The sequence below is a fragment of the Paramormyrops kingsleyae genome, chromosome 5 (genome assembly GCF_048594095.1).
Source record: "Paramormyrops kingsleyae isolate MSU_618 chromosome 5, PKINGS_0.4, whole genome shotgun sequence".
NCBI lineage: Eukaryota > Metazoa > Chordata > Actinopteri > Osteoglossiformes > Mormyridae > Paramormyrops > Paramormyrops kingsleyae.
The window spans coordinates 18895484-18914567 of record NC_132801.1 but is presented as its reverse complement, the minus strand read 5'-3'; the positions used below and the strand labels follow the sequence as shown (position 1 = coordinate 18914567).

At 40.9% G+C, this 19084-nt stretch overlaps 2 protein-coding genes across 8 annotated transcripts in view; one reads left to right on the top strand and one right to left on the bottom strand.

Annotated features, from left to right (window-relative positions):
• Nucleotides 1-141: 141 nt before the first annotated feature.
• On the top strand, nt 142-16887 carry usp42 (ubiquitin specific peptidase 42). Of its 5 annotated transcripts, XM_023831183.2 has the most exons (20): nt 145-607; nt 4914-5157; nt 5399-5605; nt 5705-5815; nt 5941-6040; nt 6598-6665; nt 6862-6932; nt 7126-7208; nt 7402-7513; nt 8985-9125; nt 9222-9322; nt 9413-9566; nt 9879-10529; nt 10851-10975; nt 11168-12640; nt 14393-14649; nt 14904-15029; nt 15186-15269; nt 15531-15564; nt 15930-16887. In XM_023831183.2, the coding sequence occupies exons 2-19, from the start codon at nt 4923-4925 to the stop codon at nt 15533-15535; spliced, it is 4104 nt and encodes a 1367-aa protein (XP_023686951.2). In that variant the 5' UTR covers nt 145-607; nt 4914-4922; the 3' UTR covers nt 15536-15564; nt 15930-16887. The 5 variants fall into 5 exon arrangements, 4 of the variants coding, with proteins under 4 accessions (XP_023686950.2, XP_023686948.2, XP_023686951.2 ...); XR_002840528.2 differs by having other exon boundaries at nt 142-607; nt 15186-15564; XM_023831182.2 differs by lacking the exon at nt 15531-15564 and having other exon boundaries at nt 142-607.
• Nucleotides 16888-17341: 454 nt separating this feature from the next.
• The window catches only part of cyth3a (cytohesin 3a), a 34419-nt gene continuing 32676 nt past the window's right edge, over nt 17342-19084 (bottom strand). For all 3 annotated transcript variants that reach the window (XM_072712331.1, XM_072712333.1, XM_072712332.1), the window contains exon 13: nt 17342-18692. In XM_072712331.1, the coding sequence (XP_072568432.1) occupies nt 18620-18692 (73 nt within the window). In that variant the 3' untranslated portion in view covers nt 17342-18619. The remainder of the gene's footprint in view (nt 18693-19084) is intronic.

Below are 19084 nucleotides of genomic sequence, written 5' to 3'. Positions count from 1 at the left end.
TGTCTAATTGCATATTTACATAACCAAAGCAGAAAATTATAATTACCTAGATACGTTTTAGTTGTTCAAGCTTTGCATAGACTGCGACTAAATTAAACGAAAAAAAAATTCACATTACAGAAACAAATGCGATATCAGTTTTTAATCCTTAAAGATACATTTTGCTCAAAACCATCGTAAAATTGATCGCTAACTTATTACAAGATACGGTTTTTTTTTTCTTTCCTGAACAATGAAAATACTTAACTGCGATCTTGACAGCCGTAAAAGGCTTTACCGGCTACTGCTCTCATCTGCGGATTTTTTTTTCCTGACATCTGGTAATTTCAACACTTTTCTACATTAAATTAAACTCATATGCGTTTCGTATCATTGCAACACAAACCGATATCTACGACTCAAGTACCTCGCACCATCTTGCTAGTACTCCGTTCCCGATCGTTTCACCAATTCTTCCGTCTCGGAACAGCAGCAGAAACTGCTTTAATACGCAGATACCCGGATGTACCCGTGGGGGAATGTACGTCATTGTTCACCGCCGGACGCCCGCTGGATAGGGGGATGGACAGATACGGCCACAATAACTAATACATTTACAAAATAACAGGTAAGGACTTTATTTAATAAAAATACAACACAGTCATCATTTTGCTCGAAAATATGGCTTGTCTAATTTGAGTTTAAACGCGTGCCTTCTTAGCTAACTGGGCTTTTCGCTGTTAGTCCGCGGTTCAATGTCTCTCGTCTATTCGCAGTAAGTGTGGCTTAGGAGAGCGTACGTGCTCGCCGGTGAATTTAAAATACTGGGCCCCTCCTTCGTGAAACCTTAAACCGGTGACCGAATTGAACTACATAGCTATCTGTTTATCTGGCACCGAGTCTACGTCGAGTCAAACGACTTAATTTACTGGGTCGGCGTGCGCGTTTCTGTCTCTGAGTCGCCCCCCGTTTCACACTTCGCTCGTAGCCGTCGAGCTAGCCGGTTACTCACGCTATGTGACCACATTGGCTCCGCATAATGTCCATCGTGTCACGGCGGTGCGGCTTCATTGTTACGTCTCGCCGTTACCATGGCGTTTGCAAATGCCCTGCGCACGTTTAAGGTCCGATCTCCCGCGCCTTCGCAAGCTTACATTTTACTACTGTCGGCTAAATATTAATAATGGCGACTATTATTACATTGACTTAATTAAATACCTCCCCCGACGTTTTCTTTTCGTGTGAACTTTACTAATTTAGCAAGCTACTGAAGTACAGGCCTAAGTGCAGCGAGCTACCCAAGTAAGGCTTCATTTTAATTGTACATGTAGTGTACGTACTGTAATAAATGCTTTTTCCCCGGAGAATTCGATAAACTAAGCTATTCATCATTTCCCCCTTAAACTTACGTCTTTCGGTATTTTTCTTAATTAAAGGATTAACTGTATAGATCGAAATTCTGTGTACATGCCTGCAAATTAAATAAAACTGAAGATGGACACCAACCGTAGCAACATACAAGTTGTCACTTCCTTAAATGTAGACTTAGCCGCAATATTTGTCTTGTTATATCAAGCGTCATTAGGATTGTTAATTTATGTTTTTGAATAATCTGGTTTATTTGGTGAGCATGGTCGTATAACTACGATAAGCTAGTATATACCTGGCATGAATTAGGTTTCACATTCATTTTTTACTGTATGTCACGTGTCCTTAGTTTTTTAACAATATGGGAAATATGCTTACTTCATTTATGAACTATAAAATTGAGCAAAAAGCTGTAAGTCGTATATGGTTGCTAAACCAGTTGAAAGTAATATGGCGAAAAGTCCTATATTAGTAAAAAAAAAAAATTCCTTCCCTATTTTATAACGATAGTATTTTCTTAAATTAAACCGCCTGCGTCCTGTGAATTTCTTTCGTGTGTACTGGTTGACTGGGGAGCTAATAATGGCAGAGGATGGGTCCTTGTACAGAGTGAATGCAGTTTACCTGTGTCGTCAACACAGGGTATCTGGGTCTCTCCAATACACTGTAAAGTTCTGCTTCATTCCTAAGGTGGAATTGAGGTGATTGAGTTTAATTGTGACTGAAATCAGTGGATTTCTCGACCCACCAAATTTCTTCATTTGACCACTTAATGGTTACTCGTATTTAAACTTTACATACCATTTTATTTTTACAGTCTTGGCTTAAAAATAGTTGTTTGCATGTTCTCTTTGGTAACTGTCAGTTATTGTTTGAGTAACTTGAAGAAAGATGATAGATTTTAAATTATCAAAAATGTTTTTTCGGTGCCTAAGAGGAAAAAGTGTCATGGTGTTCTGGTTTAGATGCATTTTTGCAGGTATGTGAACTTGTAACTGGGAAACAATTTCTTAAAAAAGCATTTACTCAAAACTACAAGACAATCTGTGTCACTTTTTAGTATTTAAAATCCAATAGTCATGTTTGCAGAAACGTGTACATGTGGCACTCAAGCACCCCCTGTTGCTGGCTGGCTGGCTGTAGAGCATCTTCATTTCCCTCCAAAAATGTGCACAGTAGGTCCCCAGCATGTGTGGGTGCATTAAGTAAATGCCATCATCCATGTTTTAGATTGCTTAATTCTGCACATTTCATCCATTATAAATCGAGTTCAGCTTATAATATAGTGCATTTCAGATGAAAGGGACTGGCTCTAGGAAACTAATTCCTAAATAGTATCATGTTAGACTAAATGTAGCAAAGGTATTAGTTTGTTCATTACGCTGTGCTATACTGACTTGGGGATATGTTATATAGTTTATAAAGAAAGTTGCGTAACCTGTATGCTTTCCATGCGAACCATTGCAATAGCTTTTGCTTACGACATTTTGAAGTATGTGACGTGCATGGTCATACTTCAGGTATTCTTTGGTTGTTTAAGAATACAAAAAGTTCGTTTGAACATAATCCACAGAAACATAGGCAGGACAAACAAACAGGCCACCAGACTAGGGAACATACCAGATGGGATGTTTTCCATCACAGGTCACACACTTACATGCACAATCACACACTATGGACAATTTAGAGACATTAGTTTGCCTAACTACATGTTTTTGGACTGTAAGGTACCCCACTCAAATGTGGGGAGAACATCCTTGGTCCAGAATACTTTGAGAGATAAGATGAAGAGATGTTTCTTTAAAACAAATTATAACATTTATGCTGAAATTGTGTTTATCTGGATTTTGTGCTTCAGATAATGGATGTCCTGTTCTGTCTCATTAGTTTCTATGTGTAGCTGCATCTTTTTTTCTGTTTATTGGCCATGTAACTGTCAGCTGTCCACAATTCAGGATTAAATTTGACTGCTGTACAGTCCAGTAAGTAGAGCGGCATATCAGCCTCTTCTACTTCAAATGTAACTGTAGCATAATGTTTCACTAAATTAAACCATTGTTATTAGAAGATTTGACCACAGAATTCAGAACACAGGTAATTCAAAAGACCCCTCCGCATATTATCAGATTACCCACATTGTTCAAGATGGCACTGCAAATTGTATAACAGTATTATTTCATTTATATAAAGCTCAGTGTGTTCGATATTAGTTTTCCTAACTGACTTAAGATATAACTGCCAACTGGTGCCAAAAATTAGTAGTACAGTATTTTTAAAGATTCTGGAGATTTCACGGTATTTCATAGTATTTTTTTCCCAAGTTCACCTTTACCACAGCAACAAACGTTTACATCAGTCTATGTTATGAATGTCTTTAAAAAGGTGTGTTTTTATTAATTACTATAAAAAGTAATTTACATTTAGCTCAATAGTATAACCAACATATTTTATTGGATTAATAGACAGCAACATGTTTTATTAATTATAACTGTATATTTTGCTCCATAGTGGCATATTTTATTAATTATTATTGTATGTATAGCTTGGTAACAACATGCATGTTTAACCGGCATGATTTCAATAATTATTACTGTGTTCAGTAATGGTAAGGATTTTGCTTTACCGATATGCATTTAATTGCAAACCTAATTATGTTGCACATTGTCCAGATTTTCAGGCATGGACTGAAGTAATAGCTATTGGCCTAAATAATGTAATGCTGAACAGTTCTGTATGGAGAATTGTTATAACTGTTAGTAAGAAGGGTACACACAGTTAACAGGGGACCCCTCTCAATACACTCTGCTCAACCATCCATAGTGCTTCTAGCAGCAAACAGTATTGTATAATTTGGGGCATATTGAAGTGTTACAGCTGGTGTTTCAGCTATGCTACGGTATGGCATTATATGAAAGATACATAGCATACGGAAAATTAAAACCGGTATGCTGGATGAGCTGGTACACTGTCCAGCACTACCAGCATTTTTGTATTGTATTTTTCTTACAGTGGAGGAGATACTTAGTTATTTAAAAGACCCATTTAACTAATTTATCTAAAAAATTTATCGGTTATTCTGTTGTGGATTTGTACTATGGGTATTTTAATTCATTTATCCTAGGAATAATTAATAGCAGCTATTTACCATACAAAAAAATGAATAATAACAATAATCGATACTTTATTAATCCCCGTGGGGAAATTGCCTCCTTAAACTTGCTCTTTGCTGTTAATGATTCCTTTAAAATAAATACCACTATTAGTTCATAATTGTGCGGTATTGTATGATTACCCAGATCTTAGAGGGTGATGGAGTTTATGGTAAGAGGCTTGTGGTTTTATGCTGGTTTTCAACTCTTCCAACTGGACGCTTGATTCTTTTGAACTGCACCCAACCCCAGATCCAATGTTGCGCGTGTTTTTTTTTAAAATTATTATTAAAGTGGTTAATAAAATTGTTTGATTTAATGCTGCATGGAGATGTATACTGCTCTCGTGTAGAACTTGATGGGGAAAAATGTGCAGAGTAAGCATCTCCTTAATGTCACGGATGTTTTATTTTTCAGCAATGAACAATGACCATAGTTGACAAACCATCAGAGCAGTCTGACCCTGAGTCAGGTCAGCTCAAGCTCTCAGGCTCCCTGTTGTCATTGACCCCTGGTGATATGGATGGAGGCTCTGCTAACTGGGGCATAGGCTCCCCACCCTCAGATACCTCCAAAGCAAAGACCTGTGCGGAGCCCACCCCTGGAGCTGCTGTTTACAGCAGTGGCACAGCGGCCACAGGAGACAGACAGAAGGAGCAGGGTGAGTGGCATAACCTGTCAGCAGCCTGAATTTATTTATGGACAATGCCATGATTGTTAAGATACTTGGTTTCCTCTTCTTGGGTCCCTGTGTTTTCTGTCACACAATCACCACTCTGACACTTAAGGAAAATCTTTGCTGTTGTCCCTTGAGTCTTCAGGCTTTCTAAATCCTTTTAAAGTTACTTTTTGTGATTTTGGCTATTTATACATGCTCCCCTTTTTATCTTCTCCACTCACAGTGGTGACCGGCGGTGATGGTATTGCTCTCCCGCAGAAAGTCCTTTTCCCTGCGGAGCGAATCAGTCTGCAGTGGAACCAGGTCCATCGCATTGGAGCAGGACTCCATAACCTGGGCAACACTTGTTTCCTAAACTCTGCCCTGCAGTGTCTCAGTTACACTGCTCCCTTTGCGAACTACATGCTCTCCCGGGAGCATTCAAAAACATGTACGTTTCTAGAGTAAGACTTTGGAGTAATTCCAGTGCTTGGTTTCTGCACCAGGTTTCAATTGACCTTTTTTTTTAAAAAAAAAAATCTCCCTGCAGGTCATGAACCCAACTTCTGTATGATGTGCATCATGCAGAATCATATTATTCAAGTCTTTGCCAACTCTGGAAATGTCATAAAGCCCATTGGTGTTCTCAATGAGCTAAAACGTAAGTGCCACGGCTATGCATGGATTCACACCCTTATGCCATGTCAGATAATTGTGTGTGTCAGTGTCATATTACTGCCTTAGGATGAATGTTTGTCTCTCTTTTGGCTTTGGATTTTTTTGCAGGAATCGCAAAGCATTTTCGCTTTGGAAATCAGGAAGATGCTCATGAGTTTTTGCGGTACATAATTGATGCTATGCAAAGGTCGTGCCTCCCTGGAAATAAGTAAGTTGAATCGTACAAAGATATTTTGATTTAATCAGCATTTTAGGATATTTATATTCTGTCACTATGTAATTGTAATTCCTTAATCCTTCTCATGATTTTCTCACATTAGCAGTAGCTGTTCTGTTGCGTTTGAAAACACAGTTGATATGCAGATGCTTCTTGCTTTATGATGGTTTGATTTATGATATTTCAACTTTGTCATGGACTGATAGTGGCGCACATTCAGTAGTCAGCTTTGATTTATGACCTATGCCCGGCTGGCGATATGCTATCGATACTTTCCATCGATGCCGGGAGATGGCAACTTCCGCTCAGCCACACTTCCAACCTCCGTAGCGATCGTGAGCATAAACATCATATACAGTGTTTAACAACGTACCGTACAGTGTTTTTATTTTTCCTGTGTTTAGCTGAATTAGTAAATACTGGTATTAATTATAGTAATTGTTATTCATTGAAAGTGCCTATTTGTTTACTCATCATATATTCTTACTTGACTTATGTAACCGCACTGTCAGCAAAGAGCACCTTTATACGTGTCTTTTTCTCTGCAGATTAGACAGGCAAACCCAGGCAACTACATTCGTCCATCAAGTTTTTGGAGGCTACCTAAGATCGAGAGGTAGGCTTTCTTCTGCTGGTAATAATACAATGTCATATTTAACTAGATAAAACTGTTGCTATTGCACTATAGAAGGGTAATAAGTGTTTGGTGGTTCATTTGGAATGGATAAAGGTTACACACGTTTAAGACATCACTGTCCATTCCAGTTGGCCCCTGTGGCTTGTGTTGCTAATTTTCAGTATTTTCTTCCCAGTGAAATGCCTGAACTGCAAAGCAGTCTCTGATACATTTGACCCCTTCCTGGATGTTGCTTTGGAAATAAAGGTAACTTGCACACATTTGGACACAACAGCAAAAGAAATGCGTTGTGTCACAGCAATCAAATGCCCTTTATTGCACTGGAAGCAGAAAACATGATTTTCCCCTCCAGTAGTCAGTAAGTAGTGATAAAGATTTGTCTTGACTGGTCTTTGCATTAATCAAATCTGTATGATTTTGCTTTCCGGCAAACATCTAGACTGCCCAGAACATCACCAAAGCACTGGAGCAGTTTGTTAAGCCCGAACAACTGGATGGAGAGAATGCCTACAAGTGCACCAAGTAAGAGGCGATTGTCATTAATGTTGTTTGTCTGTTCTGAAGATTGTCTTCTGCAATCCATATTTTTGTTAGTTACAGGCTTTATCAGTAGGTTAACGGTTATTCAGAGCAGTTCTTCGTACTGTTGGGTTTAATTCAAAGTAACTTCGATGCAAAGGAGAGTGTAATACATATTTTATAATTTTTTTTATAGGTGTAAAAAAATGGTACCGGCCTCTAAGAGATTCACAGTTCATCGCACCTCCAGCGTGCTGACCATTTCCCTGAAACGCTTCGCAAACTTCAATGGTGGAAAGATTGCTAAGGTAGGGCTATTCTCAGCATTCTTTTCTTAAAAGAATCTTCGCATCATAAAATACAATTTATAACAGTGTATGTGGGCTTCAGATCTCTAAAAAGGAATGTTACTGACAAAAAAGCTATAAAAAAACTCATTCCTAAATAATTTATGAAACCTGATGCCTCTGGTCTGAGCATCTTAACTGAGTAACTCAAGCAGGGGTTTCTTAAGCGATACAAATAGATTGGCCATTAGGATATTTATGTTGGGAAATCAAAGCACTTTGTACCTTCTGATAACTCATACTTCCAAGCAGTGTAGGAAATTGAAAAAAATATTTGGGGGCAACTTTTGCCTCCACCGTCTAAAAAATGGGGGTAAATGGCCACTTTTTAAAAATAGTAATTAATGCATACAGTTTGTTTTTAATGTGGAATAAGCCTAGTTAAAATGCATATAGTAATCATCACCTTGTGCCAACATGAGTAAATAAAAAGTTCCAAAAAGTGTGCAATCTCAATATGTGTATAGAATACCATCTATATGTGTATAGAATACCATCTATATGTGTATAGAATACCATCTATATGTGTATAGAATACCATCTATATGGTAAGAGAGAGAGGTATGTGAGAGAAAGCAGGAGACCATTCTAACTAGGCTTTTATTTGGCTCTTAATAGCCGTTGTGTGTATATATATGTGTAACGTACTAGTTTATATATAAAATGAAAACTTTATCACAGTCTTTCAAATGAACTACTTTTTCTATTTAAACATCTTCTGAAACTGTTGAAGGTTTATTAAAAATATTTGGGAAAATAAGGCAGTATTTTAGAACTGTAAATGTGAACAGGTCCCTTCAATAAAATAAAACAAATATTTCAAATTACAATTTTTAACCTTTGAGCCATTCGGCAATGTTTTATAACAAAATGAGACAAGTACCAGTTATTTTTCACCTCCATCAGCTGTCCCATGGGTCAGTTACCGAGTGGTTTTATTTTAGCGGTCAGTTCTGAGAGTCTGTGTGGCATCACGGCCCAATCTCTCACATTGTTTGTAATCAGGAAGGAGTACTATTGGTTTTAACACAAAATAAAATGTATGTTGATATAAACGTTATTGTGTCATTCTGTGTCACGTTTTGAAAATATATCTATATACTATGAAAATTCATTATATTACACCAGGCAACAGTCAGTGTTGTCAATGGGTGGGTGGCGAAGCCATGAATAAGCAGACAATCCGTAGCCTTGTCCCTAGCAGAGAGAGGCTTTTTTATTATAAAGTTAAATTGGCCTCTGCCAACTAGCGTTACATAGTAAGTAGCATGTAGTTACAGTTACATGTTACATCCCCCCCCAATCCCCAAGATGTTTGCCCCTCTATCACAGTATTTAGGGCCATTGTTGCCCTTTGCTCCCATTAATTTCTTACGCTACTGCTTCCAAGTCTGTCTTCCATTAGATAGCATGAAGTATTTGTGTTCCCCAGGATGTGAGGTACCCTGAGCACCTGGACATGCGTCCATTTATGTCTCAGTCTCACGGAGAGCCCTTGAACTACCTTCTGTATGCTGTGCTGGTTCACTCGGGGTTCAGCTGCCACGCTGGACACTACTACTGCTACATCAAGGTTAGTCCTGTGGGCTCCAGTCATTGCTTTGCCTTGAGATGTTTTGATCCAAGCTCAGCATGAGTTTGTGGTTGAAAACCCTCTGCTTTGTTCCAGGCCAGCAGCGGTCAGTGGTATCAGATGAATGACGCTTCAGTCACTGTCAGCGACATCAGAACGGTCCTCAACCAACAAGCCTATGTCTTGTTTTACATCCGGTGAGATGCTTGATATTTTTTGTCAGACCTCTATGTGAATATCTGGGATGTGTGGCACTGTAACATATATTCATCGCATGGGTGTTGCAGATCCCTAGACTTGAAAAATGGAGTGGAACACAACCATTCCAGTCGAATGCCTGGCCAGTCCTCCCCACGGCCCATTCTTGCACCTCGACCAGCCGGGCCCCAGCCGTCCTCCACCGGCTTCATCGGGCCTCAGCTGCCCCCCCACATGGCCAAGGTGCAGTCCCATTAACCGTGTTTGCCTTGGCCACTATGGGAATCAGTTTGTGTGTTTTTGCAGTGGAGTGGAGCAAATGCTAGGATTCCTTAATGGAGCTTAATTAGATAATAAATTGCTTTAAAAATATAACTGACTTTTCAGGGGAGGAATTTCCCCTGAGGACAGTAATGGCTCATAAAAAATCAACTGTTTATTGAATTTTTTTGTTAGCAAAATCATGCTTGTGCCAATTTCATGCTAGTTACAAAGACTGTGAAGGTGTACACAACCAGTACTAGTGTGTCTACGTTTGGGTGTCTGTATGTGCAGAACTCCCCACACATAAATGGGACCGGCTCCGTTCGAGGGTTACCCTCCAGCTCGAAGCCCGGCAGCAGCCTCGCGAGCAGAACAGGGTCCAGCATTCCTTCCAGTTCCCTGGCCTCCCAGGTGCTTAATCGGCCCACCAGGATCCCCGAGTCTGCCAAGAGGCAGAAGCTGTCCTTCCTCATCGGTCAGGGGAAGACAGTGCGGCCTCCCGGGAGCCAGCCAGCCCTTCATTACAACCCCAGCTGCTCGTCATCCATTACCTCCCAGCTACAAACACAACCCTCATCGTCCACTGCCACTGCCTCCTCTTCCTCCTCACGGTCTACCTCAGAGAATCTGCCAGCTGCAGTGTCCCGGCCCAGCCTTCCCCCCGTCTCCCAGGGCTCCCATATGAACGGCACGTCCCATAACCACTGTGCCGCTTTCCTGGTGCCCTACGGCCAAGAGTCCTCTGAAGAGTCCGACCAGGAGGGAGGAGCCATGGAGAACGGCCTTGCTGGGCCTCATGGCACGCCTGCTGTAAACGGGAACAGCAGGGTTATTGCCACGGAGACCCATGTGTGGGAGAATGGCTCGGGACCATCCCATAATGGCACTAGACCAAGCCAGAATGGGCTACACAAGGTCAATGGTGTCAACCATAGTGAGAAGGTAATGATGTCTTACCCTTGTTATTATCTGCTGCAGGTGAGAAAATGGCCACATGGCAATAAGAGGTAGACAATGGTGATACAAGACAGTATTGAGTGGTATTATAGAGTTTCTGCTATATTATTTTCACAAATGCCAATGAGGCACTTATTCCCTTTGTTTAATTATTAATGAATATTGTTGGTGCATATTTATACCTCAAACATACCGATACTTGTGAACTCTTAGGGTGTTGATTCAAGTAAAATCAATTCTCCATACCCAGTTTTTATTTTCAAATTAAATCAGGTGTTCAAGAGTATGGATATTGGTGTTTTGCAGGTCTCTCCTGAGGCACTGGGCCTGAGTTGTTCTCAGAATCCGTCTCCCAGTGTGGCCGACGGCAGAGATGCCCCAGCCAGTGTTAAAGAGACCCTGGACACAAACCCCGTGGAGATTGTGCCTGGGTATGGAATGTTTTAGTATTTGTTTTTTGCCTTTTACAAGACATTGAGGAAATGAAAGAGTACAGGGGCTCTTAGTTATTTACATGATACTGATAGTCCTAGTGTGTAGGACATTCACTTGTGAAGCATATTAACAAGTCTACATGCAATCTTTGGCTCTTATTAAAAGTTTATTTGTATGATGTTTTCCAGCAAAGAAGCATTGCTTCCTATACCCTCCTCCTCCCAAATGGGTCAACCCCACAGTTGTACCTCTGTCCAAGACAACAATGCCTCCACTAATGGAACAAGGGCTAGCAGTCACTTGAATGAGCTCACCGACCCTGTGTCCAGTGTGGCCTCTGATCCCGGTCTGACATCGGATAGAAATACTACGACTGAGGTTAAAGCTAAGCCGCTTGATGTGGTCTCTCAAACCCCTGGTTATGTTTCTCAAAACAACGCTGTCACCTTGATGGATGCTGCCGGTGCCTCTAACCACGGCTCCACAGATGCTGGTTCCATTAACAATTTGCCGTCTGGCCCAAGCCTAGTTTCTGGAAGTGACCTTTCTAGAGTGAAGGAGAGCACAGAAACTGCAAAAGCAGCATGGAGAAACACCTCTGAAAGCAGCGGCCATATTCCCAGGTTAGAGAGCAAAGGGGAGTCTAAGGAGTCCAACCCAAGACACATCGCCAGGGAAGGAAAGGGGGCCGTGGACAAAGCAGTCCACCTCTCTAGAAACTGGGATCGAGGGCCTGAGAAACACCGGCACCGCCGGGAGAGAAGCCGGGTCCGGAGCAGGGAGAGGAGCCGTGAGAGAAGCCGGAACCGAAGCCGGGACCGGAGCAGGGAGAGGAGCCGGGATCGGAGCAGGGAGAGGAGCCGGGACCGGAGCAGGGAGAGGAGCCGGGACCGGAGCAGGGAGAGGAGCCGGGACCGGAGCCGTGAGAGAAGCCGGAACCGGAGCCGTGAGAGAAGCCGGGACCGGAGCAGGGAGAGAAGCCGGGACCGGAGCAGGGAGAGGAGCCGGGACCGGAGCAGGGAGAGGAGCCGGGACCGGAGCCGTGAGAGAAGCCGGGACCGGAGCCGTGAGAGAAGCCGGGACCGGAGCCGTGAGAGAAGCCGGGACCGGAGCAGGGAGAGCAGCCGTGAAAGAAGCCGGGACCGGAGCCGAGAGAGAAGCCGGGACCGGAGCCGAGAAAGAAGCCGGGACCGGAGCTGGGACCGGAGCCGCTACAAGCATGACCGGAGCTACCGCTCTTACAGGGACAGGTCTCGCAGTCGGGACCGACACCACAGGGATAGGGAGGTAGAGAGACGCTGGGATCGCTTTGGACACTACAGCAGGGAGCACTACCACCGGTCCAAAGAAGACCGAGACCGTAGACTCGGTGAACACGACCATGATTATGACAGGCTCCTGGGGTACCGTCGCCGGGAGGAGCTCGGCAGCCAGAGGCGCCGTTCAGAGGAGGGACGAGGACGGGGGCACCACACTCAGGACGGAGAGCACGGTAGAGCCAGGCACTCGCCCCAAACCACTGCATCGCCACCCCCTGGCCACGGCAGAGGCTCCCATGTGCGACTACCCATACAGGACCAGCACTCTGAGGACCGTCGCACCAAGAAACACAAAAAGTCCAAGAAGAAGAAAAGAGCAAAGGACAAGTATCGGGAGCATTGGTAAGTTTATGTGACAGAGGGCCTTAAGTATCAAATACATACACACATAGTTCAGTGGTCCATTGCTAAAGACAATTCATGCCAATTTCTTGCCATGCTTAGGTCATGGCTGGCTACTTTTATTTAAATGAAGGAAAACAAACACATTTTAAAAGGAAAACACATTTTATGCAAATAAAAAAATGCTGATTTATTATTTAATAAAGGACATTTTTTCAAGTCATAATTTTTCATATTTCATATCGTGATCAATATCATACCTTGTTACCTCATTACATCCCTGGGATACAGTGAATTTTATGATTTAGTTCTTGATTATATTTAATTTGGCAACAGAATGCACAATTCACACTTAGAAATATTTTTGTCAAAGTTATTAAATAAAACAAAGAATCAGGCTGTTGTTAATCATGTTGACAGTGGATGTCATCCTGTAGGGTAGTGGCATAGCTTTTGTTTGAGCAACATGGCCATTATACACTGCCTGGCCAAAAAAAGTCACCATTTGAATTCAAATCTGCATGTACTTAAGAGCCAATGATTATTACAGCTCAGCAATGTTACGCAGCAATAAAGTGAAGTCGGCTGAGTACCTGAATCTACTGAATGGCCAGGTTATCCCTTCAACCGATTTTTTCTTTCATGCATGGCATGGGCATATTTCAGGACAAGAATGCCAAGATTCTTCAGGCTTGGACTGTCAAACAGTGGTTCAGGGAGCACGAAGAATCATTTTCACACATGAATTGGCTTCCACAGAGTCTTAACCTTAACCCCATTGAAAGTCTTTGAGACATGCTGAAAAAGACTTCACGGAATGGTTCGACTCACCTTAAACCAGTACAAACCCTTGACGAGAAATGCAAATCTGGGTGAAAAAAGTATTGATGCTGCACAAGCATGTGGAAACAATGCATTAACGAATATGTACCATAATCAAAGCTAAAGGCCGTCCAATGAAATAGTAAAGTGTGCAACCTTTTTTTTTGGCCAGCGGTGTATTTTCCTACTCATAGCATACTCAAACAGTGTTGCTACAACACTAAACACATTTTTCCAATGTTAATTGAAATGTATTGATACAAATATTTTATTTAATGCTTAGTAGTTGATAAAAGGGAAAAATTATCAGTATCGGGATCAGACCAGAAAAAAATATATTGTGCCACTTTATTATTATTATTATTATTATTAGGGATTCTGTCGTGTGGTGTAATGCAGTGCTGTCATTTATTGATGCTCTATGGGCCAAAATAGGGTACATTTTTGATTCAAATGGGTTCCTCCTGCTAATACAAACATGGTACAATCAGTGCCATATAAAAATGAGACTGCAGAGGGTTTGCATCAGGATCGTAATTGAAAAATGATTGATTAAGCAGCCCTAGACTTGGCCTTGTGAATGCGATAAATTAAAAATATTTGGATCGAAACCACAAAACATTATATGAAGATCTATACCGATTTCATTCCAAGACAAATTGCACCAAAACTGAAGCAGGAGTGCTAGGTTGCAGCAGAGGAAGGAAAGGGTGGCATCGGAAGACGTGTGATGGATCTTTTTCAGACTTCCTTGGAACATTGTATAGGTGATCTGGGGCCTGCTTAGTTTTGAGACAAATTAAACCAAAATTGGGCTGGGAGGGGGGGGGCTAGAGATTGCAGAGGCTTGGGGTCGTGGGAGGAGTTGGGCATAGATTGCGGGGCCGACAGGGCCGTCGTTCACGTATCCTGTGTGTCGTACCTCTTCAGGGGCCAAGATGCATTTGAGAGGACTTCCGACAGCAGCTCCAGGAAGCACAAAAAGAAGAAGAGGTCGAGACATGAGGCAGACTCCCCATGGGAGAGCCGCTCCAGCCTAAGTGGCGAGGAGCACCGTGGTGGCGATTACGACAAGGCAAGCCGCAAGCGCCAGCACCACGATGACGCGCGCCCAGCCTTCGGCAAACGCTGCCGGACTGAGAACAGCCACCACACTCACAGCGGGCTACAACACCACAACCATGCAGGTGATTAAGCTTGTGCGTGTCGTGGAGAAGCCACAAAGCTCATTGCACTTTCAGTGAGCAGCTTCCACAGGTGAAATAGGTTGGATTTTGATAATCTTGGCATGTTTTTGTTTTATCGTTAACCTTTTTTATTAAAGACTGAATTGCCTGCATCACACATCTCTTACACCAGATGGCAACACTGAGTCATTTTTGCTGTCTTAGTTTGATCCCCCCCCCCCCCCCAATGAATTAGTATTTCTTTTTTTGTGCAGGGAACGTCACATCTCAGTCAAAGAGTAACACTCACGCATGCTCTCATAATGGCCTGAGCGCAGAGACGGACCACAGAGACTCAGACCATGAAGAGTCTTTCCTCTGCAAGACTGACAGAAATAAGGGTAAGTGGGACCACTTGAATCTTAAACAGAACTAAGACCCACTTTTTCGGTGGGAACTGTGTTACATCTATGTGCCTTTGTAAGTGTGTGAGTGTTCTGCTCATATGTCTTACAGTGCAGCTGATCTCATTTAGCAGGTTTTAAATGTGTTTTTAGAGCAAGCCACTTGTGAGGACATGGGAGGGAGTAGAGACACTGGAAGAAGCTTGTCCTGCAGTAACATGGACAGAAATGAAGTTGGTGAGAGATTTTTAGGATCTAGGACAAATTCCCTGATGTGCCATAGCCATACATATGTTGCAGAAGGCAAAGGCATTGCATTAAATGTCAGTTTGTAGACTCTTCAGATAAGCCTTACTATAAATTACACTGTGTTAGATTGAATAAGGTTTGTCTCCTGTAGGGAATACAAAACTGTAGATGTCTTTAACACTAAACAATGCAGCGTAATATAAGTGGATCTTGAAGACTGATTATGCGCATTTCATTTTTTAAAAACAGAATGAAAACATGATTTTTTTTCCGTTCAGTGAAGGTAAGGATTGATATCAACATTCTGACCTTCCATAAAAGACAGATTAATTGTATTGCCCAGATGAGGAATACATATTGTTTTGGGATTGGTCCACCGCCATATGCACTTATCTTATTAATGTCATAACTTGTCTGGAACTGATTTCATTTTGAGACCAGGGAGTATATTATTGTCATTCTGACAGCATCTAGTTTATGACATTTTTTGAAGTGCTTTCTTGTAGGAGTTTTGGCTAAAAAGTGTAATAGTATGATGGTAAGGCAGATCTTTCTAAAATAAACAGCCTGTGCAGTATAATACGCATTTCTTTGTACCTTTTCAAGATGGTTACCAACATTCTGTATTTCCTTGTCTTTGTTTTTTAGACCATGGATTTTGTGAACGCCTTCTTCAAAAGAAGTGAATTTCAAATGCCGAACAAATTCAATCCTGCTAACGGAAAAGTGGTGCTTTAATCATAAATTATACTGTATTTTTACCACAGAAGATGTTTTAGATATTCGTTTTTTTTAAGCTGAAATGTTAATTTACTCTTCGGTGGTGAAAAGTATCATAGTGAACATCCTTAAGAATGCGACTGAAATATATTTAATAATGAACTGTAATCAAAGAAGAAGCCTGGAGCTTAACATCTCAGCTGCTGCTTATAGACTCAGGACTTTGTCACTTTTAAATGAGACTGCTTTCCTTTTTACGGTGTTTTCCTAGGATGAATGGAAGCTAAAAATATTCATTAAAGGAATGGCTCTTAAGTACTTGGCTGTTGCCTTCAGAGTTGGGATGTCACCATATCCACAGGATACTGATCTGATACTGAGTGAATTGGTGGTTGTGTTGTGTACACGTGTACCGCAATGACAATAACCTGGACCGACTAGAGAGTGTAGTTTTACACACTTATTTTTCTCCTCTAGCAGCTCATCACTGGAAAGGATTTGTTGGCTTTCACTGAAAACCATGTTCCATAAATCTCCATAAGTCGTGTATCATGTCTGCTCATCGAACTAGTTCTGCTTTCTAAGGCAAAAATCCACTTGAGTTTCTAGCTTCAGAAAGAATACTGTGAATTGCATTTGAACTGTACTATCAGTTATTTTTATACATGAACGTTCCTGTATCAGGAATATTAATAGAAAAAATATTTTTTTTGTTTTAATAAATTTCCACTACATAGTTTGGACCCTTTACTATGGGCATGTCTCATTTAATGGCTATGGTTTGCTTTTTTCTACAAAATGAAATTATGGTTAATATTCTACCCTTCTGTAGCATGTAAAATTTCTACGATGTAAAAACCTGTATAAAGAAAAAGCCTTAAAAATGCATTGTCATGGTCTTGTATTTTTTCTTTTCAGAATTTAGTCTACCATGCAGATTACTGTTTAAAAGTAGGGCGCTGTATGTAAACATATTTATATTAGGCCTGTCAGCATTAACATGTTAACAAATGCAATTACTGTAAATTACTCGTCATTATTAATTATTATTATTATTATTGACAGTCCTGATTGGAAGCTTTTTGTTGTTGAATTCATGCTTTTGTTGCCTTTTGTTTTAAAAAAAACTTGGACAAATTATTGCTGGCATTGAGACTGATATTTCCGTGCATCTTTTTCAGGGATGATTCTTTGTGCAGGTGGCTAATTTGTCTGACCTTCAGATATATCTTGGGTCCATTGTTTGGATTATTTTCATTATTGTCGCACATATTCTGTTCACTGCCATGCGTACAGCTAATACAGGATGTGTACCATCCCACAATGCATTGTTCAGCAGCTGATTTTACCCTAGGTCAGGGTTTTTATTTTCATTCCCATGTAAAACACTGCTGGCTTCAGCCTCATCAGTCACCATTCTCTTCAGAATCCATTCCTATCCCCATACCATACTGGCTCACTCCAAATGATACCTTGTCAGCTGACCACTGACATCTAAACTGCTGAGAGCTACAGCCGTAAGGTTTTACATGCAATAAAATTCACACCAAAATACAGAATGTACATTATTTACACATAACTTAAGAATATGCCTTCCAACAGTCACAAATGGAACTTGCAATTGAGTAAAGAAAATAAATACAAAAGCAAACTGATATTGGATGTTCAATCACAAACTGGTCACAAACATTGTTTCTCCACAATACAATGTAATATTGGAAAATAAAACAATAATAAAATAGATTCCATTGTAATATTTGTTAAACTAGCAGGTACTTATGTTACCTCCTATACATAAGGATACTAAAAAGCTTTATTTGACTGGTACTTCAGAACAAAAGATGTTTTTTTTAACAATGTTTTAAAAAATCAGCCCTTTATTTAGACTGATGTGGAATGTTATGAACATTCTTTCTAATATCTTCTTAAATGCCGATGAGTGTAACAGCACAGCAAAATAACACCTGCAGGGTATATAACCCAGTTCTGGCCCATTTCTTTCTTTCTTTTTCTGTATGTTCATTATTCTGTTATGCAAAATTGTAACGCTTCCGGGTATTCAGCCCTGGGTTTTCCATGTCTTAAGTGATTTTTCTTAAGACACTCTAATGCCACAGGTATTAAAGAAGCGAGGTGATCGACATGCTGATTTCAGGAGGTGACCATTTGAAACTGTCGATGAATGTAGTGGAGGTTGAGCTATGAGTTCTTTTCCTTTCTGCTTGAAATACCTCACCCTCAGGATGCACAATTTAGGGGACACATTTAATAAAAAATTTCTTTAAGTTACAAATTTCCCATTTTTTCATAAAAATTATACTCATAAAAATTCTGTTTTGATTATATAGCTATGTTTTGAGATCACACTGGATCTATGAACATGCATAGGTAGTTAAAAATTGCAGCTAAAGATGCTAAAATAATAATCACACTGGGGGAGTAGGGGTGTAGTTAAATACCACAGCTATGGGGCTGGCTTCACATTCTCTTGTTCAGCTGTCATTCTGGACTGATGTCATGCCTGCTCTTGTTCTGCACTTGGGCCAGCGTCCCTGGTGTACTGAATGTCTGGAAGACCACTTGGGAATTGAGCCCGTCCTCCTTGCCGTCTGTGCGGCTCACTTTTTGTTAGCAATCCTTCGTTTTCTGGTGGCCAGCATGTCGTAGAAAGGATCTCTGCTGATGCTGGCCCTGTGGAACAGAGAAATAATGGAAAACGGTACTTTAATGCAATATCAGAGACGTCTTTGATATGGAAATGTATGCACGTTTCAACAAACTGTATTTTATATAAAGAAGAGGGGAAAAAGTTTGCAATGTGACCCAGTTTAGTTTCCATGGTTTCCAAAGATTATTTTTTTCCACCCATCATCTTTCTGAGCTGAGGAATTTCTTAGCATCCAAAACACATTCCACCTTCAGCACAGATTCACTGCTTAATACTGGAACATGAAAGAAGGATAACTAAACTAATGTCAAACATTAAACATGCACAAAACATGCTTACAATAGCATTATTTCTTCAGATTATTAATATGTAATAGACTTTACGTACTTAATTTGGGTGGGAAAAATACAATTAC